General features: G+C 35.4%; 1 protein-coding gene across 7 annotated transcripts in view; it reads left to right on the plus strand.

Moving 5' to 3' along the window:
• LOC128994159 (ecotropic viral integration site 5 ortholog-like) overlaps positions 1-24,692 on the plus strand; it is a 130,825-nt gene that overhangs the window by 100,566 nt on the left and 5,567 nt on the right. For 5 of the 7 annotated variants that reach the window (XM_054418485.1, XM_054418484.1, XM_054418486.1 and 2 more), the window contains 17 exons: positions 451-633; positions 2,432-2,529; positions 5,813-5,934; positions 6,841-6,969; positions 8,611-8,781; positions 9,686-9,811; positions 11,360-11,478; positions 12,222-12,336; positions 12,591-12,749; positions 16,769-16,861; positions 17,850-17,993; positions 19,039-19,212; positions 19,977-20,138; positions 20,574-20,744; positions 21,779-21,946; positions 22,658-22,753; positions 23,065-23,163. In XM_054418485.1, coding sequence (XP_054274460.1) covers positions 512-633; positions 2,432-2,529; positions 5,813-5,934; positions 6,841-6,969; positions 8,611-8,781; positions 9,686-9,811; positions 11,360-11,478; positions 12,222-12,336; positions 12,591-12,749; positions 16,769-16,861; positions 17,850-17,993; positions 19,039-19,212; positions 19,977-20,138; positions 20,574-20,744; positions 21,779-21,946; positions 22,658-22,753; positions 23,065-23,163 — 2,268 coding nt within the window. In that variant the 5' untranslated portion in view covers positions 451-511. Of the gene's footprint in view, positions 1-450; positions 634-2,431; positions 2,530-3,876; positions 4,020-5,656; positions 5,730-5,812; positions 5,935-6,840; positions 6,970-8,610; positions 8,782-9,685; positions 9,812-11,359; positions 11,479-12,221; positions 12,337-12,590; positions 12,750-16,768; positions 16,862-17,849; positions 17,994-19,038; positions 19,213-19,976; positions 20,139-20,573; positions 20,745-21,778; positions 21,947-22,657; positions 22,754-23,064; positions 23,164-24,692 lie in introns of those variants that run through there. The other 2 variants (XM_054418488.1, XM_054418489.1) reach the window with 2 other exon arrangements.

Here is a 24,692-nt window from a genome sequence, read left to right on the forward strand (position 1 = left end):
TAACAAAAATTCTTAAAGTGAATTATATAACTTAAGTTTTTGTAGCTATATTTTATGTATATTTTTTCCTATGATGCTAGGACAAGCTCGGAATTGTTTTTCACATAACTTCAGGCTAGACTTAGGGGTTGCGGCATTATTACTTGGATAAAATTCATTGGTGATTTGGCGGTATTTGAACACGGGACCTTGGGGACAGAAGTCCCGCGCTCTACCATTAGACCAACTTGCTCCCCATTTGATGTATAATAAAGGATTTTCAAGTTTAAAATAAGTTCCTGTCAGTTCAGCTTGGTTAATAAGTTGGTGTGTTCGACCTTAATCAGTCGTTGACATAACACTTTCAGTTGTTGGCTCAATTCAACTATGTAACTGGCTACATCTTAAACATGCAAATGGGTTTTCTTCTAATCTTGGCAGCTTTATTCAACCTAACATCATATGTTACAGAGGCCACAGTGGAGGTGATGGACTTGAGGCTGTGTCAGTGTCGGGGCAGTGTGATGGCACCATGAGTTCTGTGATGGTGGCACAGTCCGGCCCAGAATACAACAACAACCTAACACTTGTTAACGCCAACGACGCCTCACCCGAAGAACTGGCGCTCCTCGCTAAATTGGAGGAGGCAAACCGGTAAGAACATTTTAGACTTGTGATTGACGATTGAACCTGTAAAACAGCTATTTGAATGAGTAAAGACCAGCTTGATAGGCTGATGAGAACTAAGTTTAAAACAGCCACAGTGGGCTCACCAGCTCGCCATCCACTGAAAAGTCACAATCATGACAGCTGACAGCTGAAATAAGTTTTAACCAACCTTCAGGAGGATTATTGGAGGTTTTGAAGGTTTTACCCAATTGGGCATTCTATCAAATATGTCTAATAACAGTTGTTCATAGTATAGTTTGGCTTAATAGGCCAAAATTTTTACATATAATCAATGGTCATGAGATGGAAGTTAACTGGTTACCAACCTTATCTTCTTTTCGTGCTTAAAGTTTTCTTTTCAAGAAAAAATTAATTAAAGTGGATTGATTGTTTAGAGAGTCATGTCTATAAAATTTAAACAATTTATTTACTATGCGGGTGAAATTTTAAATTTGCAAATACAGTAACTTACCCATTGGGCATACTCTTATTCTTATTTGGTATGGGTCAACATGTAATTATCACTTTTTATGAACTTGTTTTGATAATAATTCAATGAAGAAACTCAAAATGTACATAATGAGTTGGTTTGCAGCAATAAGAGTCATTTCAAACATTGCCTGAAATTGTCAAAAAGAAAAGTTAAACCAACCTCTTGTTGGAGAATGTTTTATTTTAAGCACTGTAATTATTTTTATTGTTTCATACTCAATCGGTTAGGTTGGATTGTAATTATTAAACTGTCTTTTCTAAATATTACATTGCAAACTTGACTTGTTAATATATCAAATCTCTCTTGAAAATATTTACTCTAGTATGGTACAAAACTTTGTTAAAACCAATGAAACCCATAAAACACTGTTAGCGAGTTTGTTGCAAAGCATTATCAGACCATCAGCTGATTAATGTTGAACTGGAAACTCGCTGTAAGTTCTTGTTACTCTCCAGTTTACATGTTGAATGTTTCTGCCAATGTAACTTATCATGTGATAAGTTTTTGTGTGGGAGACAACTAAAGATAGTCTGCTTTTGAAATCTAACCGCCCAACTCATCACCACACAATGTTTAAACTTGTTAAGCAAACTATTATCACCATTCAATAAATTTGACTTTTCTGTTTCTAATGATTCATTGACAATTTTCATATTTTTGTGTTATACGGGTTCAACAATTACTCAATTCGTTGATGATTGACTGGTTTTGATACTTCAACTTCAAATAGGAAACTCTTATATATTTTGTCCTCTATGCCGGTTTTATTTTCTCAGTATACGACAAATTGTGTAAATACCGAATTATGGTATTTCAAATACTATAAAATCTACTTTAGGTTAAAAATTGGCATCATCCTCAGACTCTATTATGTGCTGAAGACTATTTTTTCAAACATGGATAGAGTACAAATACACCAAATTCAACACCATCACATGGAATGAAAATCACATGGGTTTGCATCTCACAAAATCAGCTGTCAATTTTTTTATGTAGGTTATGTACTTTTTTTTAATGTGTTAACAAATTAAAATATTCACTAAAATATAACAAAATATAAATATTATAACCATCATTGTATGTTAACCAATGGGTTACTGCACCACACCTTTTCCCTTAACCATTACCAAGCATTATAGACAATCTTGATGAACACAATCCAATCTAAAATTCTCTGGCATGCAATCCAAACATTTATCCATCAATACAATTAATCATTTTAGGATTCATTAGTTTGTAAGCTCATTTATTGTGTGTACTCAAGAAATTAATTGCTGTGTTTGGTTTCAGGCTTATAGAAGCCGATGCCAAGTCCCTAAACTCCATATCTAACAACAGTGGACATTCTCGGAAAAGCTCCGACACTTCACAAATTTCTCTCACATCAGGTATGTTTTGTGAAAGTTACGTAACTAGGTATTCATTTCCGATGAGGATTATTGAAATTGTTGTTTCACTGTGTATTGGAGAACAATTAGGGGTTATTTGTGTTTGCAAATTAGGTCTCTTAAATTAAAATGTTACCTCCACAACATCAAAACTGTATGGTACTTTATTGAAAGGCAAGTCAATTTTTTTTAAAGTAAACCCTCTTTAAGCGACCCCTTATTTTGAAGTGTTTACAAAAACTTAAGGAATGGTGAAAATCATAGTTTGCTATCTCTCCTCAAGCCTGTCAAATGTTGACTACACATTAAAAATATAAGAAAAAATCAATGGAATGGTAATATTGGCTACAATTTTTGATAGAGAAGAGATAGAAAACTCTGGCTTCCACCATTCTTAAGTTGTTGTAAACACTTCAAAATGATTTGTCACTTGAAGGGGGTTTACATTTAAAAATGTTGAGTTTCCCCCATATTGGGGACCCTGAAAATTTCCAAAATTATAAATGAAACTTCCTGCTAAGATTGCACGACCACCAAACACCAAAAGGATACCTCTCTTAGACATTAGATGTGGAGGTTTTGACTTTTTATTCACCCTGTATGTATTTAAGTGAAGATAAGTGAAATGCTTAAAACATTAAACTGCATATAGTCTGTATCTGATCATCATATGATAAATTATATTTTAGAAGCTTTTAAAAATAGGCTCTGTAGTGCAAAATATGTAAAGATCGTAGTGCTTATTCTTAAACTTACAACTATGAAAGCAAACTCATAAATAGCTAATTTAGTTGCTGAGTTGATTAATGTTATATAATCTAACTATGCAAAAGTATTTTTAACTAGCCTTATGAAGCTTTTATTTTATTTATTAGCTACAACAGAGTGTTGGGGTCTTGAGATACCATAAAACAATTGCTACCTACTACTGTACTTTTGAAATCCCCAAAAAATAGTCTGCGTATTAAATTTTTAACGCCCAACTTTTTGCGTCAGGTATACATGTCGTAAAATTAAGAATAGTTCATTCAAATGACTATCTTTAGTTGTTTCTTTGTGGTGCAATTTTTAAACAACTATTCTGTGTCAATAGTTTTATATCATTTAAAAACTAACTAATTAGATTAAACATCGAGGGTAGTTCTTTCAATTTAGTTTTTGTATCTTGTAGCACATTATAAAAGTACTTTCTTTAAATGTTGGTTGAGATACAAATTTTAATTAGTTCAATAATCTCCTTTTTTATTTGAATTTAAATCAAAGATTACACATTAAGTGAAAAATATATTACTTTTTTGTTTGTAGTTTTCTTGGAGTCTTAAAACATTATAAGCCATCCTATTCCAGGTTTTCTTGGGTTTTCCAAAAGCTTCCGATTGTTGAGGTGATGAAAGCTATATTTCTGTGATTTGCCATCATGCACTCTAACATCTACGGGCTAGGGACTTTAGCTCTCAAAGACGTGAGGGCTTTTTTACGAGACAAAGAAGGTAAACTGAAAACCATGAAAGATTGGCAAATGTCTGTATGCTGCTGTGCAACTGTTGTGGAACAAACCTAGAAAAGTTGTAGTGAATGCACATCGGTTAACGTTGGAATCGTAACACAAAATTGTGCAACTCAGGTGAAGGATAACAGTTTTAGTTTGCTGATAGTTACTAACATGCCTGAATCTGTAGTTGGGTTTCTAGTTCGCATGTAGTTGATTTACTACTAGAGAATGTTATTCAGATGGAATATTTTTTTAAAGTTGATGAAAAAAAATTTTTACCCATTTTTCATATTAAAATATTCATTATTACTCAAACTGCTTTTATTGCAAAGCAATATTCAATTGGAGCTTTAACAAGTTGAACATAAATAAGTTTACTGCCAACAATTATAACTAGGCCTGCTGATAGTGAAAGGTTATGCTTCATGTGTTGTCATTGCGGCACTGTTCTGCTTCTGTCATGTGATAATATTGTGTCATCATTAAACTCATTATAGGATGGTGTTATTCGTGAATCTTCTTGCCCGTAAGTTTATAGGTTGTTTTCGGTTATGAGTATTAAATATAAGTTGGATTCATAAACTCATCATGGTATTATACTTCAAGTTAACCATTTTAAATGGTTTACTGTTACATAAATCATAGATGAATAGTTATCATTTATGGTTATAATGTATGTTAGTTATTTTAATCTATATTAACTTTGTATTAATTGACATGTTTGAAGTAGTGACATTGTTGAATTTCTTAGTAACATAGATTAGATAACTAGAAAAAAACTTCTTTTGGTTTTCTTTCAGTTTTTCTAATTTTCTAAACTATATTAGTTCTTAAACCTCCTTTACTTATTATTATTACATCTAAAATGTGTATTATAATAAATTAAAACACAAAATGGAAGCAAGTAAGACAAGTTTGTTGCAAGTGCAGTCCCTTACCTATTGTTTATTTGCCAATATAAAACATACAACGGGGACTTTAGCTATAACATTTTTTTATTTTCTTCTACACATTAACCCATTATTAACCTTAGGCAGCTTGCCATGCTGTGAATTTCAGATCACACAAAATGATATTTGCAATAATTTAGGGTATAGTATTTAAATGTTATCAGGAGGGTAAAAAAACTGAATAAATTTTATAATTAATTATGATGTATCCAATCAAATTTGTAACACATAAAAAGAATTCTATGTAGAATGAGTTTTTGTATCGATACTATAAATACAACTGCATCTACTATTTATAAACACGGTTGCTCAATCACAAAACAATACAACATATCAAGTGCAATTGATCTTTTACATCATAAATCAATGATTAAATCAGATGGCCCACCAAACTGTTCTATTGGCCTGCCTTATCTCTTCTCTCAATGACCCGTTATCTCAACATTGTATTTCCTAGTGACCAGTTCATGTGAATTGTCTACAGCTGTGTTTTCTCACTATTCTATTTTCTAGTGACAGAATTTAGTGAATCGTCACCTCGTGTTCGTCGTATGCCGCGGCCGCACATGTGTTGTTGTTTACCTGGGACCAGATGCCACGACGTCGCTACCTGTGTCATTGGCCGTTCACCTGTGTGTATTTTCTGTTCGTTATCCGTCTTTCACCTCCTTAGTCTAATGGGTGACGTGTCCCGAAGGTTTGCGAGTAGTTGTAGATGCTGTGGCGGTTTGTTCGTTGGTTGATGAAATGGTTTCAAGGTTCTGTAGTGTTATTGAGAGTGTTTTCTAGGTTATGTAGCTTGTTGTGGTTTTCATGGTGTTTTTACGTGTTGTGTTTCCAGGTACAAGTTCCAGTCAAGACCGGAACTGTGGGGAAGATGGCGAGGAAGACGTGTGGAGTGTTTGGGGCCGAGTTGTCAACGACTGGGAGACAACTTACAAGAAAAAGACTGCTTTTGTCAAGGTTTGTGGTCTTTAATATATAGAGGCTTTTGAATATAGTTGGGTAAAACTCAATGAAAATTTAGACAACAATAGTTTATTACGCTGCAATGATGGGAAGTAGTTGTTTACATTACAAGCATGATAGTTTCATGCATTTATGCAAGTACCATTAACATCTTACTGAGTGAATCGTGTATGATACTTTTTGCCTCAGTACCCAGCAACAAATATACATGTTTAGTAAAAACACAACCCATGCACACTGTTTAATACGCACTATATTAAAACATTGTTTGACATAGTTTTCAATATATTTTAAGGCAACAATTTTTGTGAATTACCCATACAGGGAAAAAGTTATTACCATAGGTCTCATGATAAGACCTACGACTCGCGACTATTTTTATTTTTTTCGTTATGATGTCTTCAGAGGCCAAAAACACCATCAGTTCAAATTCATATATATATGTCCCCCAATAGCACCACTGGCATACTCAAAAGCTCATCATGGTCTCGGTAAAAGCATGGTTTGCCAATGAATATAATTAATTATGTTTAGGAAAATGCAGATAGGGAACGCCGTTCCAACACGTTTCCACCCCACTACACCACCAGTTAGTTCGATAACTTAAGTAAAAATTATCCTAATTTTAATCAAATTTTGTACAAATCTGTAAACCTACATTTATTGGAACGAGTTAGTAAACCTGCATGATCTTACTAAGGGAACGAGGTTTTATGGGTTGAAAATTGGTTTTTTCTCATTTTTGGGCCCCAAAACACATAATTTTGCATCTATAAACCATTTTGTAGAGCTTATAAATAAAATGACTTATGTCAAATAATAAGGTGTGTTGATAGTTTTTCATAAAATTAGGTTAAATTATTTATGACTATAATCAGTACTAATCGTATGTTTGTGTAGGAGCTGGTGCGGAAAGGTGTTCCTCACCCGTTCCGAGGCATTGTCTGGCCTCTGCTGTGTGGAGCGAACGACTCGTCCGTCAAGAAACAATACGCAGACTACATCAAAGCCACCTCGGCCTGTGAAAAGGTAAAGTAACAAGGCAGAGATCAGTTCTGCAGCTTAGCGTTTCATTTTACTGTAAGAATAATGACATATTATTCTTACAGTAAAGTGAAACGCTAAGCTGCAGAACTGTGATAATGTTCACTCAAACGTTGTGTAGTTGAAGAAGTGTTAGACACAATCATTTAACATGTTAGGCCTTCAACGGCTGATATCAAACATCATGAGTAACAGAACATACCCTTTAATATACAGATGGACAAGATTGCATTCTTAGTTTGAAACTGGACTGACAGTTTTTTTTTAGCGAATTTCCCTATAGGGAAGTAGCTATTACCGTAGGTCTCATGGTAAGACTTAGGCCCGGGACCTATTTACTTTTTCATTTTGATGTCCCCAGAGGCCAAAAACACCATTCGTTCAAATTTTTTTATATGTATATATATATATATATATATATATATATATATATATATATATATGTGTGTGTCCGTGAACACGATAACTTGAGTAATTTTTATCCGATTTTGATGAAATTTGGTTTGAAGGTGTAAGGCAGGATAAACTTGAACGAGTTCGCGATCCAGCATGATCGGACCATGGGAACAGGGTTTTATGGGGGGTTTTATGGGGTAAAAATTGGTTTTTCTCACTTTTGACCCTCAAAATACAAAATTTCCCAATTTTTCTCCAAACCATCTTAAAGAGCTTAAAAAAAAAAACAATTCAGTATATCAAAGTGTTTTTGTACGGTTATTGGTTACGGAGAAAACTAAAAAAATGGTAAATTTAAAATTCCCATGTTATTCTTATGGAGAATATTGTAAAATGTTGTAGTTTGCTTGTTTATGGATATATTTTGATCAAACTTGGCAAATTTATTTATTTATAGTAAGCTATAAATATTTTACTAAAAACACACTACTTTATTAGTTTCCTTGTAGCAGCAAACCTAGGTACTCGTTAAACCTAATGTTATTTAAATAGATCAATTAAAAAACCAATTCAGCCAAACGGAAATTCGCTTAGACGGCAGGTTTGCTGCGGCGGGGGTATTTTATTTTTAGGATGGGAATGGTACGGGGTTTTTATCTCTGGGCAAAAATTAAAACCTTGAGTGAAATTCTTGCAGACTGCAATAATGACAATACAAACCAATTTGCAGTCTTTATAGCAATTCTATGAAAACCAATAATGGTAAAAATACATTGGTAAAAAATGTAAAACACTGCTAGCTAACCACAAACAAGAGACATGATACTTTTCTCCTGGGTTTGTAAAACCATCATGAACATGTCCACCGATTGTGGATACGTCACTGTTGTCACTCCCAACGCGGCAAACTCGTTTAGAGAAAATCCCAAATTAAATGTAATATCGTCCCAAAAATCGTAAACTTGACTTTGTCAAAAATTTGCAGAAACTTGAAAATCCGTTCATCCTTACTTTTAATTTAAGCATCCTGGAATGCCGCTGTCATAAGCCTGCAGATTCCCAAAAAATAAAAAATATAAATTCCATAAATTTAATTTCCACAAAGTCGCCTAAAAAGATAAAAAAACGCAAGGACTCTATTACGCTATTACGTTTTAAGAGGGTGTTTATTGCATGGTTGTTGTAAATAGGTAAACAGATGACACAGAGTTTTAAATCTGATTTTTGTAGGTGATACGAAGAGACATTGCTCGGACATATCCAGAGCATGACTTCTTCAAGGAGAAGGACGGAATGGGACAAGAGAGTTTGTTCAACGTGATGAAGGCGTACTCTCTACACGACAGAGAGGTCGGCTACTGCCAAGGCTCAGGTTTCATAGTGGGACTGTTGCTGATGCAGGTAACTAGCAGACATCTATTAGTAATATTGTTGAATATATTTCCCATTTCCAAGAACTATACAATATTGCAATTTCTAAAGCAGGGTTCGCGGATGTGGCATTCTTAGCCACATCACGACTAGTGTAGATGGTTGTTCGTCTACTTGTCATTCGGCGAAAGTCAGTGCCTGTATTACCTTTCCACTCTCACTCTGTGTCTGTTTTTCCACTCACCTTAGCAACGGACTGCTCGAAAAGAGACAAATCGATGAGTGTACCTCTGCTCAGAAATCGGCAAATAACAACAGAAATAGTTTGCCACTTGGCAAATATTTGTCACTTGGTGGATGCCACATGCGCGGATCTGCCTTAATAACTGTGTTTGACGAAGTTATTAAGAGAGTTATATTCTGTGATATTTTGCCATAGATGCAACATCTTCTGAGGTCTTTTATTACTTACACTTCCATGGTTTGTCACTATAAACACTACCATAACAAAGTGCATAATTTAAGTTGTAAATGTAAGTAGTTGCTACAAACAGACAAGCAATGGAAAAACAATATCTAGCACCTGTGGACAAATTTATGTAGGACTGTATAATACAAATCTTAAAAACTCAGGTAAACAAGGTATTGTGATTTCCAGTAATAAAGGCTTGTACTTTTAAGTTATGTATGAGCAGTAATGTAGTGAAGCGGTAACAGGTGGGAACCCCCCGCCTACCCCCCCCCCCTTCCGCAACTCTGGTTTTCCAAAAATCCAATACTGAATTAATAGGCAACCTGTGTTTTTTCTTTTTCTTAGATGGTGTTAAGCATTCCCAAGCCTAAAACTTTACGCCTACACCATGAGGAAACTTTTTTATGAGTTGATTGGTGAAATCATAAGTAATTTTTCTAGCTAATATTAATCTGTTGATAGATGCCCGAGGAAGAAGCGTTTGCAGTGTTTGTGAAGCTGATGCAGGACTACCGCATGAGAGACATGTTCAAACCTACGATGGCTGAACTGGGCCTCTGTATGTACCAGCTGGAGAACTTAGTTCAGGTAATACTACTAGAATTTTATATTTAACTAGCTGTAACCCGCGGGCTTTGCCCCGTTTAACTTCTTAATTTTCAAGATGATCTTGTTCGCATTGCTCAATCACGTCCTGGTTGAAGTTCGTTCACTACGCTCACTCACCTTTAGGTTGGAGCTCGTTCGCTGCGCTCACTTGCCTTCAGGTTAGCTCGTTCGCTACGCTAACTCGCCTCCAGGTTGAAGTTCGTTCGCTACGCTCACTCACCTTTTGGTTGCAAATTAGCTGTTGTCATAAATGTAAAAGAAATAATAGTGCTGCACCCTGTTGGTAATCCTTGTAACTTTTATGCTATTGAACATCATAGAACAGAACCAACTTGTTTAATTGAAACAGCTGTTAAGATTCATTAATTCCATTTGTCATAAGGTTAACATGGGAAACTCCAGAGCCACTGGGGTGGAGCCGATTGGACGGATCACGAAATTGATGGGGTATAAACCTATTTCATGAAATTCTACACGTATGTACCAAGTTTCGTGGCAATCGGTTCAGGGGTGTCTGAGTTTATCACTGCCAAACAAATATATATTTATATATATATATATACACAAACATCCTCTTTTATACTTATAGATGTCCTAGTAGTTTGGGTTTGTTTTTGGTAAAAACATAAAAACCCCGAAGGTTTGAGTTGCCTGTCTTACTGTAAACGCGATTTGTTGTGATATAATTTAACTACAGATATTCACATCTGCATAAAAAATTGAGTTTGCTAGAAGTTGTAAATTTTGAAAATAACGTGGAAAACAAAAACTTATGAAATTTGATACTGGTCGACCAGACGCTGATACTTGAGTTACATTGAAGGATAAGGCATGATTGTCATGTTCAGCAGCGTTGAGTGGTTTCATGTGAGATCTTTAACCAACTTGACAGACATTCTGACCTAAATGTGTGCTACAGACAAATATTAAACTAAAGAGATCGGCCATTAACATAGGTGAAACTGTATAGGTGCGTGTTATCCAGCAAACAGAAAAATTCTGAATATTCATTACATGAATAGTGAGTTTTATTTGATTTGTTTGAGTTCAATCTAATCAAATACTCATCAAATACTCATAATTGTTGATATTGAATATTTTGAAGGGAATATCTTGTTTGTTCCTCTAACAATTTCCTCAATCACAAACTTAGAAATTATAACTATACCAATGTTAAATATCCTATATTCAAGTACTGTACATCAACAATTTATTCATTCCTATCAATCACTGTGTCTAACATTTAAATACCTGACACGGGTAAGCAGCAACAACGTTTTCCTGGAATAAGTAAACTTAGTGGAGTATATTGATTTATACAACAAACAAATTTGTCTTAAATATTTGCTTGTACAGTTTAAATTGTTATATCGTGAAGGATTTTTTTTATGATTATAATCGTGTAGTTTTGGGAAATAATTTTAAAGGTAAAATACTAACCTGTATGTTCAACTATGTAATCTTTCGAATCCATGAACATTCCTAGCTAAAACACTATGAAGTGACATATTATGGGTGTATTTACAGGAGCTGATACCAGATCTCCACGTTCACTTCCAGTCCCAGAGTTTTCACACCAGTATGTACGCCAGCAGCTGGTTCCTCACACTGTTCACAACAGCCCTCGCACTCCCGACGGCCTGCAGGTCAGTCTACCGTCAAGTATCAAGAAATTGTATATTTCATTAATAGTACCGATGATAGAGGCAATTTCTAAGGCACGCTCAAGTTTCACAGGAACACAAAATTTCACATGCCAAGCAAAGCCGAGCATGTGAGAGTTATTTTAACAAACAAAATTAAGTCGAGGAAGGGAATAATTAGAGCAAATGCCGTAAAATCACTTTTGGTGTAAGCTAGGAGAGATACTTTTCAACACAGCGCAAAAATAATCAGATACAGAGTAACAGACTAAAGTAAAATTAAAATTAATAATATAAAAATGTAAGCAAAAGTTTGTAGCAATCCTAAATAACAACGTAAAATTATAAGTTCAAGTTCAAGGTTTTGTTCATTGTGCAGTAAACACACACTACAAGCTAAAAAAACAGCAAAATAGCTCATGCATATTTCTGTTCACATGTGTATTGTTGAACAGTAAAAACAGCTGATTTTGATAATAGAAATAAATAGTAAACAAACACTAGCGTATGTAGTTGACAAATGGAGAACTGGCAAAAGCAAGGGAAAGTAAATTTATAGCAAAGGAAAAATCTGCTGATTGGTTTTTTCTTGCTCTAAATTAGAGCTTGGGAAACAATTACTTCCTTTTGGATTAGCTGTTATCGAAAATAGCTACTTTCTGTACGACGAAGCGATGCAAAGGTTTATGTTACATTTTCCAGATAGTGAACTGTCTTGGTAATAATCTTGAATTGTTGACACACAGGGTCATCGACGTGTTCTTGCTGGAAGGGATGGAGATCATTTTCAAAGTGGCCATCTCCCTTCTTACCATCGGCAAAGAGGACCTATTGTGTCTGGATATGGAAGGGATGCTTAAGGTAAGTGTGTAAGCTTCATTGAAGGGAAAGATTGTTTTTGATGTTAAATCGTTTTGGAATTATTATTGTCAACACGGTTTAGTGTTAGAAATCTATTGTGAATAAGACAGCATTGTGTTTTTGCAAGCTTATTTATCATTTGTCATTTACACAAACTTTGGCACTAAAATAGCTTACTTTGTTATGGATTAGCAATCAATCTTTACTTGTATTATTTGATAAACAAAAGACTAAAATATCTTGGGTTGTTCCAGTTTTTCCAGAAAGACCTGCCGCCACGAGCGGACGCCGACCCTGACGGCCTGATGAGTCTGGCGTTCAACGTCAAGTACAATGCGAAGAAGATGAAGAAGCTGGAGAAGGAGTACACGGTGATGAAGATCAAGGAGCAGGAAGAGATGGTGGAGTTGAGGGTATGTATCAAACCTACAGTGATGTCCTGGGCTGCTGCATGTCTTCTGGCACTGCTCATCTGAATAAACCTCCTCTCACTGGCGTGTCTTTTTTCTTTACCTCCTGAACTGTCAAAAGATTAAGTAAGGTCCAGGATTTTTGGCTGAGGGCAAAGGAAACCATATCCAAAAACCTTTGTAAGATACAGTAGTAGGGATGTGTCGAATCCGAATCTCAAATCCACCGAATCCTAAGAAAATATTCGGATTAACAAGATTCGAAAATCAAATTTATTAATTTTTTAATAGAATCATAAGGCATATCCTGTGACATTGCCTAACCATAGAGGTTATTGACATCGTAACATACAGTACTGTGACATTGCCATTTTATAACATTTTATGAACAGAGTATACTATCTATCGATCCACGAATTTAAAATTAACAAGTGTACCTACAACAACCATAAATAACCAAAAATGAAAATATTTGCTTTCCAAATCAAGTATACCGACCGACCGTTCAATTTAGGTTAGTAGGTTAAAAGATGTAACCGATTAGTCTGTTATTTTTGTCCTGTGTCAAAAGTAATCACGTAACTTTTTTTTGCAAAGAGTAGTCATTTATAGTTAGTGTAATATTTTTTTTTTAAGTGGTTCCTTTTCCATTCTTGCTTTTTTAATCACCAAAAGCCCATTTGTAATTATTTTTGGGATTTGAGATTCGAGATTCAATTTATTAGGATTTGCATTCGGATTTAAGATTCAAAATTACTGGCTTCAACAATCACTATAAGATAGAGTATAAAAAATATATATTTTTGTTGTAATTTTGTTTTTTGTTTTTGGGTTGTTATCTTTTACATACACTCATGAGGGAAAGACATTAAATACAAGGAGAAGGATAAGCTTGTGGGTTTTTGTTGTTGTATCATATCACTAAAAAAATATAACTCTGGAATTGAAATAGCTCTGCATTCTAAAATAAAAACCACTCTCAAGATCATTGTTATTTTTATTAAGTTTTTAAAACACGTTCGCTACCGATCGCCACATATTTGCGACGCTCCAGTCATTCCCACGGACCGAGGTATACATTTTAATTTTACACATTGTACGGGTGTCACTTGGTTAATATTACACACAGACCACGGGGGTGATGCAGCAAAGTATTAAACAGTTTTGCCAACTATCATATGACGTCACTAATCATCATATCCACAGACCAAGTGACGCATATATGCGACAGACATCCCTGTAGATTACAGAGAATTCAGGGCCTTCAAATAAACCGTTACGAAGATAGAAGCTTTTTAAGAATATTGGGACAACAACAAAAATATGCGAGGTCAGTCTATTTTATTATGACCAGCCGTTGCATAGTTGTCGCAAATGTGCCGTTGGTTCATGTGAATGGAAAAAATCGTGTAAAAAATTATTTTAAAGAAATATTTATATTCCATCTATTGTTTTAGTCATGTCATTGTGATATTTCACAGTTAATTGTCCACGGGAAAACGTAATTAGCAATATGGCAAAGGATATCATATATTCTTTTAGGTTTTGGTTCTGGTACCTCACTTTTTAGAATAGCACTATGAGAATAAGCTATAGCATAGTCTTTGATTATTTTAGCAGTCAATTTTTGTTTTTAAACTGTTTGTGTAGGTAAATGATGTTCGTGTAGGTTAATGCGCTTTAAGTTAGAGAAACTTTATTCCTCAATCCTCAGTCATAAAATTCACCAATCCTTCTTTTGTTTTCTACACAAATTAATGGTGAATCACATTATACTGTCTTTAACCCATTGATTGCTAACTACTCAACTCAGCTCAGTAGCCAGACTTACCACAGATGTACAGCACTAAGTCTACCATGCCAACATGCATTGTCCATTTTGAGGGTTTTTGATCAGGGATGTTCTCATGAGAGCTGCTTTTTGAGAGATAAATCATTCGTTTTGGAGTTGCGGTATTTTTGTAATGTATTGCGGTATTGTCATTGTCGTATCCAGGACTCTTGGCCCATAATTTTTCCTGCATTAGAAACAACAAAAAACCCCAGTACCTAGTACTAGCAACTAGTAACTGCCGAGTCCACCTGTTTATTTCTTGTAGAACTATGTCCACAAGTACTACAGTATATGCTACACTCTGGCTGTTTGACAGAATAGTATTTAAATATTTTCTTGCACTCACCCACTCTCAGCGAATTGGCCGTTTACTTTTGCCCTGGTTAAATTTATATAATATAGTAAACTATCATAACATTGAAAGAAGACTAGTATCTTTTTCGTATCAGGAACTGTGGTAGCTTGGACGTTTGGAATATTTTGATCCACTGAGCTCATTCGGGGTATCGGGTCCCTGCATTTAAGCATTTCTAGCCTCTGGATGACCTTTATTTTTGACCACACAACACATGTCCGATGTGTTCCGATTCATCAACAGATTAATGAAAGTTATGGCCCTAGTGCAATGGTGGGTGGGGGGGGGGGCGTGTAAAGTACACATAATGGGTTAGGGAGTTTAAAAATGGCTGTGAAAATGTCTATTTCGGAAGAAATTTTATTTTGGTGGATACCCAGACTTATTATTTTTGAGGTTAAATACCTTTTTGTTGCCACTGTAATCCTTGGTCATCAGGATGGCGACCGGTTTTGACACTCGAGGTGTCATTTTCAAGTCTTAAGACATGCTCTCACTCCTAGGAGTTCGTCATCATGACACCTTGAGTGTCGAATCCAGTCGCCATCCTGACAACCAAGGGTTACAGTGGCATCAAAAAGATATTTAAACTCTGGAAAAATATTCCTCTAGAGGTTATATTTTGGCAATTAATTAATACCTGAAATTAACTCTGAACACTGGCTCAAGATTATTGATTTCAAATTACATGAGTTCTATAAATTCAGTTCAGTTTACGTTAAGTTTTACTTACAAATTAATCTTGTCCTCAATCTTGTTGACTATACACAGTTGCTGATGGGCTGTAAATCTAAGCTGATGCACCAGCCAAAACATTTTGAGATAAATACTTGTATTTAGAAAGTCACCAACAATAGTCTCTGCGTACCACTACATACATGTAATTCAGAAAATGATCTAAATGTTTCTTCTGAAATGTGGTGTTTGTAAACCGGATATTATTTGGTCACCAATATTGGTATTTGTTTGAATTACAAAATATTAACAATACAATGGTAATACTCATTTGTTCTTATTACCTTGAAACCATGTTATTAAGTAGACACATTGCTCTTAGTATAACTTTTTCAATTCCTTCTTTGGATAAATTTCAACCAATATTCAAACTTTCTATGACATAATCTCTTAAGCTACTCTTTTAGTATATCTTCCTGTAAATTCAATATTTTTTGTAAATAAACTAACATGTATACATATCACTTTCACTGTATTGTTACGTAACCGCACACTGAAGACAATAAAGACCAACGTAACCGATAAATTGAAACTGTAGAGTAACTGATAACAGTCAAGGTGATAACAGTTACACATGTTAGAAGGTAATTATTGCTGGAATAAAAGTGTTTGGCTACAATTCTCTCAACATGCGGTTTGGAGTATGTAAATTGTAATCAGGAATTAAATGTGCCTCATACTCGTTCTGTCTTCTTTTATAAAAGTATGTACATAACACTTTAGGATTTGTTGACATTGGTGTAAACATTTTGTATTTGAATTATCCAAAATACAGTACATGTGAATAGTTAGTTATTCTCCATGTCCGCTACCATCCAGAGAACGCTGATGATAAAAAAATGTCTAGTGACTGTGTAGATAAAATTATTAATACCAGTTCTCTTTACTTGAGTGGTATACTTTTTTCATACTTGTTGTACGGGCTCAGAAGTTACAAGTCGTGGAATTATCAGCAAATGATTAAGTGAGTGGCAAGATTTGAACAAGATCTTTAAACAGGGGTCATATTTTCTAACCGCTACTCCAATTGTGTCCCACTCATAATACACAAGATAGTTATATATTCAAGTCATCTCATACAAGTGTTTTTGTCCACAGAGACTGAGATCAGAGAACCGGTTGTTGAGACAAAGAGTTGAGCTTCTAGAGGCAGAGAGCAGCGAACTGGCCGACCGGTTGGTGCGAGGACAGGTAAACACATTTACATTTACATACATTTATGTACATAGTACATTTTGTACTGTGCTGTTAATTTGAGTGGACATAGATATCAAAATACAACTAAAATCCTTTCCATTCCCTGTGGGATGGCTGTAATGTGAAAAGATGGCTCAGGTGGCAGCATAAGATACTACCGATCCAAGTGTCTCAATGCTGCCACTAATATTTACCGGAACGTTTCATTCTTGTTTTGTATTGACTCACCCCTTCCTTTTCTTAATTGTTCCACACATAGGCTCAAGGCCCATGTAGATGCAAAAGTGTAAATATAATTGAAAACAGGCCACCAACCTCATAGAAAATGGTTGTACAGTAGACCCCCTCTTATCCGGACACCTTTTAACCGGACATCGGTTTAACCGGCCTACAATCGGCGGAAATCTTTAACCGGACAATTTTTATCAGCACATTGGTTCAACCGGACTAGATTGGCAGAAAGTGGGCGGTACTGAAACGACTGTTCTCGTGGGAAAGATTTGAGACAAGTGATCACGTGTCTAAATACAATGCTCTCCTAAATTTTAGTCGAATATCACAGTAAACAGTCCGTTTTAATGAGTTTTTGGGGACGTCGGTTTAACCAGAAAACTTGTTATCCGGACTGGCCTCGGTCCCGAGGAGTCTGGATAAGAGGGAGTCTACTGTAGCGTAGTTTTTTACTAAGGCGAAGAGATTTAAGTAAATTTGTTTTAGTTGGTAGCATCATGTTCACTTTTAATCACTCCTTTAGTTGCTTTTTCAAACCTGGCTTCTCCATTTAGTCTTCTATCTTCTAAGATACTTCCTCTACTGAATGCTAGCTTTTGTCAGGATCTCGTTATGTCCTATATATTCATTCTATAATTTGTGATTTTTTAGTTGCTAGTTCCCCCTCATTGTTTGGTCTCTTCAGTACCTTTCTGCTATCACATACTTTTGTCAGATCATTTCTTAACAGTTCTGATTGTTTGTTGTGTAGGTGTCCAGAGCCGAAGAGGAGGAAACTACATTCGTGGTACAGAGAGAGTTGGCAGCCCTGAAACACTCTCATCTGGAGACGACACATCAGCTGGAGCTGGCACATGAAGAGATTACTAAGCTGTCGTTGAAACTGCAACAGAATGTGAGTAAGAAATATTGTAACAAACTGATGTTGTACTGACGAATATTCAGTTGATTGAATCAGAAGTTCTACTGGATTAATTTCAAGGCTGGTGGCTTGCCCACAGATTGGTGATTAATTTTACCATAGTAAATTGGAATATCAGGTTATAATTAATGTTATTGTAATATTCATCATATTAACCATCAATTATAACATTAAACATCAACAGCAACGGTGCCGGTAATAAGGACAGGACTAATGTTAATGTTACAGACTGTATATTAATTCAAAAACCTCTAGGGAGAGCATAGCACTTAGGAAACTGTTATTTCAGCGTAAAAAGTGTGGAATATGTATTGAAACTCATGTTTAGTGTTGGGTTTGGCAAGAAATTGTCTTACTTAACCTTCACTCATAACAAATGAGGAACAACTTTATAGTGGTGGAATTCTAAATTCACAGCCGTGAGCCATTCATGGTCAATATTACTGTATTACATAACCGATAACCCTAATAGCCTACTAAACATCTTTTACTATGGCACTTAAACCTTCAAGGCAGGATTTTTAACACCCTCCAGACCTTGTTACAATAGTTTTTTCTTAAATTGCGGCAAACCGTCCCTTGTTTTGGAATTTGCTGTTCGGCATGAGTGTTTGTGCTAGTTATAGTTAAACTCATAATTGCATTACCAAAATAAAATTCAAAATGCCTAGAGGGTATCAACTGAAATTTCAGGACCATATTTACAACTAAATACTTCTCTGAAGGTTCATAACATTACTTAGTACCACCCTTTCATATCTTGTTTGAAAACAATATATCTATCTCTGTTGTACACATTATAGCTGTAAAATATCGAGCAACTAAAGAACAATGTGCTGAATACAGTAGTTCGAAATAGTTCACTGATTCGTCGTCAGATGCCACCACCTACTAGGTTGTCATGACGAGAAAGTCTTAAACTACAGCAGTGTCTTTTTAGGTGCGACGAAGAAGGCTCGACAAACTGCCTCGAAGGGTTACCGACAAACTTAACCCAACCTAACTGTGTATGTCGTAGGACAACTCGTGTCAGTCGTCTCTGGAGGAGATGACAGCCAAGGAGCAACAGTTGTCCCAGAAGGAGGAGTTGGTGGCTTGTCTGCAAGCTCAGCTGGTCAAGGAGAGGCTGCGGCAGGCGGAGAATGACGCGCTCATCCGAGACCTGCGGGCGCGTATACAGGAACTGGAGGAGGTGTGTATTCTAAGGTTAACATTACATTTCATTGGTTCAAATCTTGACTTTTCCTTTGTCACTGGGCTTGTGAATGCATCTGGTGAAAGAAAAAGCTTACTTTAGGCAGTAACAGAGCTACACAAAACCAAGTTTGTACTGGAGTTCAAGCCAACTCCACTGTGAAAAAATGTGCTTTTAACAAATTGTTATAGCTTCTCCTGGAAGACCAAAACTTTTTCAAACACTGAGTTAAGTAGCAATCAAAACATTTTAGACAATTTGGTTGGGTTGAGTGGCCACTAAACTTGCTTGCTAATCAGTAAGTTTTCTAGTCAATACTGAGAAAATTCTAATCCTTTTGATACTTCAAAACTGGACTTAGTTCTTGTTGACTTGGGCATTTTTATATTTTATTTTAAGGTTTAGAACACGTTTTGTATATTTTCCTTTTGTATTGTAAGGGGATAGTAAAAACCCTGGTCTTAATGTTATCATTATCTAATGATAACTTTGTGTTGGATGGCATCATTAATGCAGCATAATGACCGAAGAGTCTAGAATTGATCTCTACTCCATAATGGATCTCACTCATTAGTGGATTAAAATACAGTTTAGCTTTTTCCCCAACTAGATTAATGTTTCAATAAGGATTTTCTCACTAATTGTGCTTCTCATACTAGATCTATAGTGAAAGATCCAGTTTTTACTAAACCAATTTAGGATTATACCTCTAGAAGCAATGATAAAAGTCAGTTAACAAAGACCCTCTCCCTGTATCGCAGGACAAGAAGACATTGAGGGAGTCTACGGTAGACAACTCCGTGGCGCACCTGCAGGAGGAGTTGATCGCAGTCAAGTTACGCGAGGCCGAGGCCAACCTGAGCCTGAAGGAGTTGCGACAACGGGTCACAGAGCTGGGACAACAGTGGCAGCGACACCTTCAGGTGAGACAATTATGCACTTAATCAGGCAGTTTGTTTATTAAACTTTAATATGGACTGTTAAAGTGTTGTCACTTTTTTTGTGTCCCTATATTTTGTGTAAGATTTATTCAGCCTGTTGTCATTTATTGAGGGAATAGATTTAATTTGGTTTTGTAAATACATTCTATACATTTTTAATCAGGGAGGATTCACTAACAGTTAAAATTTTAAAGGGTTGACACTCTGCCTAGGTTATAATGTTTGTAGTGCCATCAAATGAGTGGTTCATCACTTGGAATCATGTTAGAATTTGTACAGTAATTTCATTAAAAAAATCTATTGATGCAAAGAAAGTGAACAGATTGTTCTCTCTATTATTTGGCAAAAATTCCATAACAGATTTTAAATAAATGCATCAATCATGCCTTGCTTAAGATATTACTTACTTGTCTACAGGAGCACAGAGTTGAAACTCCACCTGCTCCAGACTCCACACCTAAGAAGATTGTCAGCAACCTCCTGTGGGACAACCGAGGACATGAGGTCCAGAGACTGGAGGAGGAACTGATGACTACCAGGGTCAAGGAAATAGAGGCCATCACGGAGCTCAAGGAGCTCAGACTCAAGGTGGGGACACTCTGTCAGTTTGACTTAGGTGCACTACGTTAGCAGTCACATAAAACACACATAAATAGAGGTTCATCAATTTATAACTATTGCAACTGACTTTTGACTAACAAGCACATAATTGGCTCAGTCAATTATTTCTTAGCTCTTGAAATGTAATGTCAATTATGTTTGCACTAAATTCTGTTAAAGTTTGTAACTCTTACTACAAACAAAACCATTATAATTACTACTAGAGCTCGCCCCGTGGTCGAAGACTCGACCAAAAGTATGTATTGTGCAAACTTCTCTATTTTCACCCCAAGTTGTAAATAAAACATGTGATTGGAATTTCTTTCATTTGTTTTGATTTTCTCTTTCTATTTATATTTTGTTGTTTCGTCACCAACATGGCAACCCATGAGGACCATGTTATTTATTTTTTTTTTATTCAGTTTTTGTGCTTATTTTTGAGCTTATTTTAATTTATAAAAGGATTCTGCACATCTATTGGCAAAAGTATTTCTAACAGTAGGCCTATGCATAGATTTTCTCTGCAATGCACACAAGCTGAGAAGTTTTCAATAAACATGCTTGTCTAGTATTAATATATAGAATTAGCCACATGTTAAATCTCCATAAGAAAAGTTGAATTTCCATTTTTCACCCAATTATCATAAATACTCTCAAAATACAAATAAAACCTGCAAATATAGGACCGATAACCTTTCTTTTGGGACAACCCGCATGTAAATCGGTCCAGTAGTATGGTCAGGGTGGCTGTAGTAAGCTTAAAAATTTGGCCCCATGCTAAATCTCCATAAAAAAAGTTTAATTTAAATTCTTAACCCAATTAACATAAATATTTTCAAAATACAAATAAAACCTGCACATATAGGACTGATAACCTTTCTTTTGGTACAACCCGCGTGTAATTCGGTCCAGTTGTATGGTCACGCTAGCTGTCAAAAGTTTTGTAGTATATAAGATGTTTTGTGGATATAAGAAAGTAACAAGGAAATACTATTGTCTGACAACCTACTTGTGTACCCAAGGTGATGGAGCTAGAGACCCAGGTACAAGTGTCAGGTAATCAGCTACGAAGACAAGACCAGGACATCAAACAGCTGCGGGAAGATCTGGAGTCTGCTGCGGCCAGAGAGAAGGAGGCTGCGGCCAAGCTGCGGGAACAGCAGCACAGATACACCGACCTAGAGTCTAAGGTGAGGGATCTGCAATAGCAATTTCATGCTTTTAGTTCAGAGTCAGTAGGCCTACTGTTTATTTTTACAAACACTCGCTATTAGGACAGTACTTAATAATAGGCAACTGAGTGGTAGTGCTCGCCTTCAAATGTGAAGGTTACTGGTTTAAATCACAGTCGATTATGTGACCCAGGTACTATTTGTCATTTGGTTATTAATTAATGATGTTAGCTGACAAAATCTCAAAGTTTGATAAACACTCGGAGCTTTAACTGTTCCCTCGTAAAAACATAAAAAATGCTAATGATCAAAAAATAGTAAAATACAGACTCATGAATTATCTTAGCTCACAAGGGTGTGTAGTATTTTTTCCTCCAACTGTCCATTTGAACTACACTATTGGTATTTTACTAGACAAAGGTTGTTATAGATATCAAATCAATAACATTGTAGTTATGGATTTAGTTGCTGAAAGTAGACATTCAGTTCCACTGTGCAATCAAACAGTTTTAAAATTATTCAAGGTTTTTATCCAACTTATAGATTAGCAATCTCCTGTGAATTTAACAGCTTGGTTGTAGTGGATCGTACAAAATAATTGGCCTATCTTATAAAATATTTACTGATGTACTCAATTGAAATCAATAAGTTTTCTGACAAGATTGTCAATTTCGTCATAGGTTAAGGTAGTTAAAAAGATCTTGAATAAGCTTAATTTGTTCTCGACAGATGAAAGATGACCTGATGATGTCGAGGATACGAGACGCCGAACATGCTCAGCAAGTAGCAGAATTGGCACAGAAAATATCTCGCCTGGAGCTTAAGGTAATTACTCAATTAGAACATTTTCCTAACTTAGCTTGATTTTTTTGGAAGTTTTGGTTTCCATTTTTCAATATTTTAAATACTTGCCATGTTCAGGTTTATTTTATATTTGTAATTTGTTTTATATGTGCACTATAAGCCGCAGACATTTTAGTGAACTGATTTTAATTATCTATAGCTAGGTTAGAATAGAAGACTTCCGCACAATTGAAGTAGAAGTATTTAATCTATTTTGACACGGTTGTCATCCGAAGACCACCCACTGTGTATGCTTTATTTACAAACTAATTTATTGATTTTGTTGACTTCAGAACTCGGAGATGGTTGCGGAAGGAGAGCTTCGAAGTAATCTCGACGACAGTGATAAAGTTAGAGAACTTCAAGACAAGATGGCCGACATGAAAGCTGAGGTAAGCTAATGCTGTGTCAATTCTCACGACTTACAACACAACGCTTACTCACTCGGCTGCTTTACGCTCAAATGTCACTTGGACTCACCTTTTACTGTCAGTGATGATCACATTGTGTCACTGTGAGCTTAGAAATATTAAATTTAGCTTTACAAGTGTGTGAATCAGCCAGGTTACTAATTTTATTATTGAGTGTATTAATAACTAATTTGCAAATATTTATTAATTATAATTTCAATTTGCCAATTTTCAGTAGTACTAAGACTGCCTTGTGTCTTTAAGGTTTGTTTTGATCAAGGAAATGCCAGGATTTTAAATTTTATAATAAAGGAAGCAGTTAGCTTATTTATGCTGAGGTAATAGAACACATAGAAGACATGTAAATGCAAAATATTTCACTCCCTGGAGGATTTTTCATTTGTATAGAAAGAGAGTGCAACTATTTTATGAACTCTCTATGATAAACTAGCTGTGATCCCCATTTATTCTATAATATAAGACTGACTTATATCAATAATTGTCTGATGGCAATACTTCATCACTAAAAACACTACTATTAGCTATTATTTATCAATTGATTCATAAAGACACTAGCTTACAATGTTTTCATTCTACTTACCAAATTTGTGACTCTTATCGACAATCTTTTTCACAAGACTCATTGTTCTCTCAAAGCAATATGAACACAACGAAGGCCATATAGATGACTAACACCTTCGAATGTTCTACTCTGTTTGTTTTGTTGATAAGAATATCAAGTTTTACTCCCAATTCAACTGAATGTTGAATGTACTCTTTGTTCAGTTGATTAATGTAAATAATAAATACATATACACTTTACAATTGGAGTTGGAAAATGTATTATTCGTAGAACAAAGATTTCCATGACAGTTCTTGTAATCCTTAGTGAAATTTGGATTAAATAGATTGTTTTTTGGGGTTTTAAAGAAAGTGGAGAATCAATAAGAAAATTAAGATCGTGTTCCTTATTGATAATTTTAATACTATTAAATAACAATGCCACCATACTGACTTTTGCATTGACATAAGCAGCCTAGATTCATGTCAACATCAACTGTGTCTGCCTCTCGTTTGACCAGTACTGTTTGCCGTCTTTCTCTTGGTATCAATTTAATAGTCATTATGGCACCTTTCCATCATATCGAAATTGTTTCACTCATAGTCATAGTCAAATTTATTTATTTATCTTATATATACATCCATAAATAGTGTCACAATAAGGTAAAATAATGATAATCTTATGGTATCTTAGGAATCATCATTCAGACATCACAACATTTCTGTTTTATCTGTAAAAACCGTGAGGACAGTGCTGCTTGATGACCACTGTCTGTTCAAGCAGTAGGGACAGCCGATGTGAAATTGAATATCTCCGTCGAACAACGTTGCAAACTACAAATTTGTTAAATTGATATTTTAAAAGAAGAACGATGCAAAGGACAATGCAAAGCTTTGGATATTTCGTTTTTAAAAGCACAAAAGTTGGCAGCACTCACAAGAGATTGAAT

The sequence above is a fragment of the Macrosteles quadrilineatus genome, unplaced genomic scaffold (assembly GCF_028750875.1).
Source record: "Macrosteles quadrilineatus isolate MER2022 unplaced genomic scaffold, UCM_ALF_1.0 Scaffold_5__1_contigs__length_97177068, whole genome shotgun sequence".
Classification (NCBI taxonomy): domain Eukaryota; kingdom Metazoa; phylum Arthropoda; class Insecta; order Hemiptera; family Cicadellidae; genus Macrosteles; species Macrosteles quadrilineatus.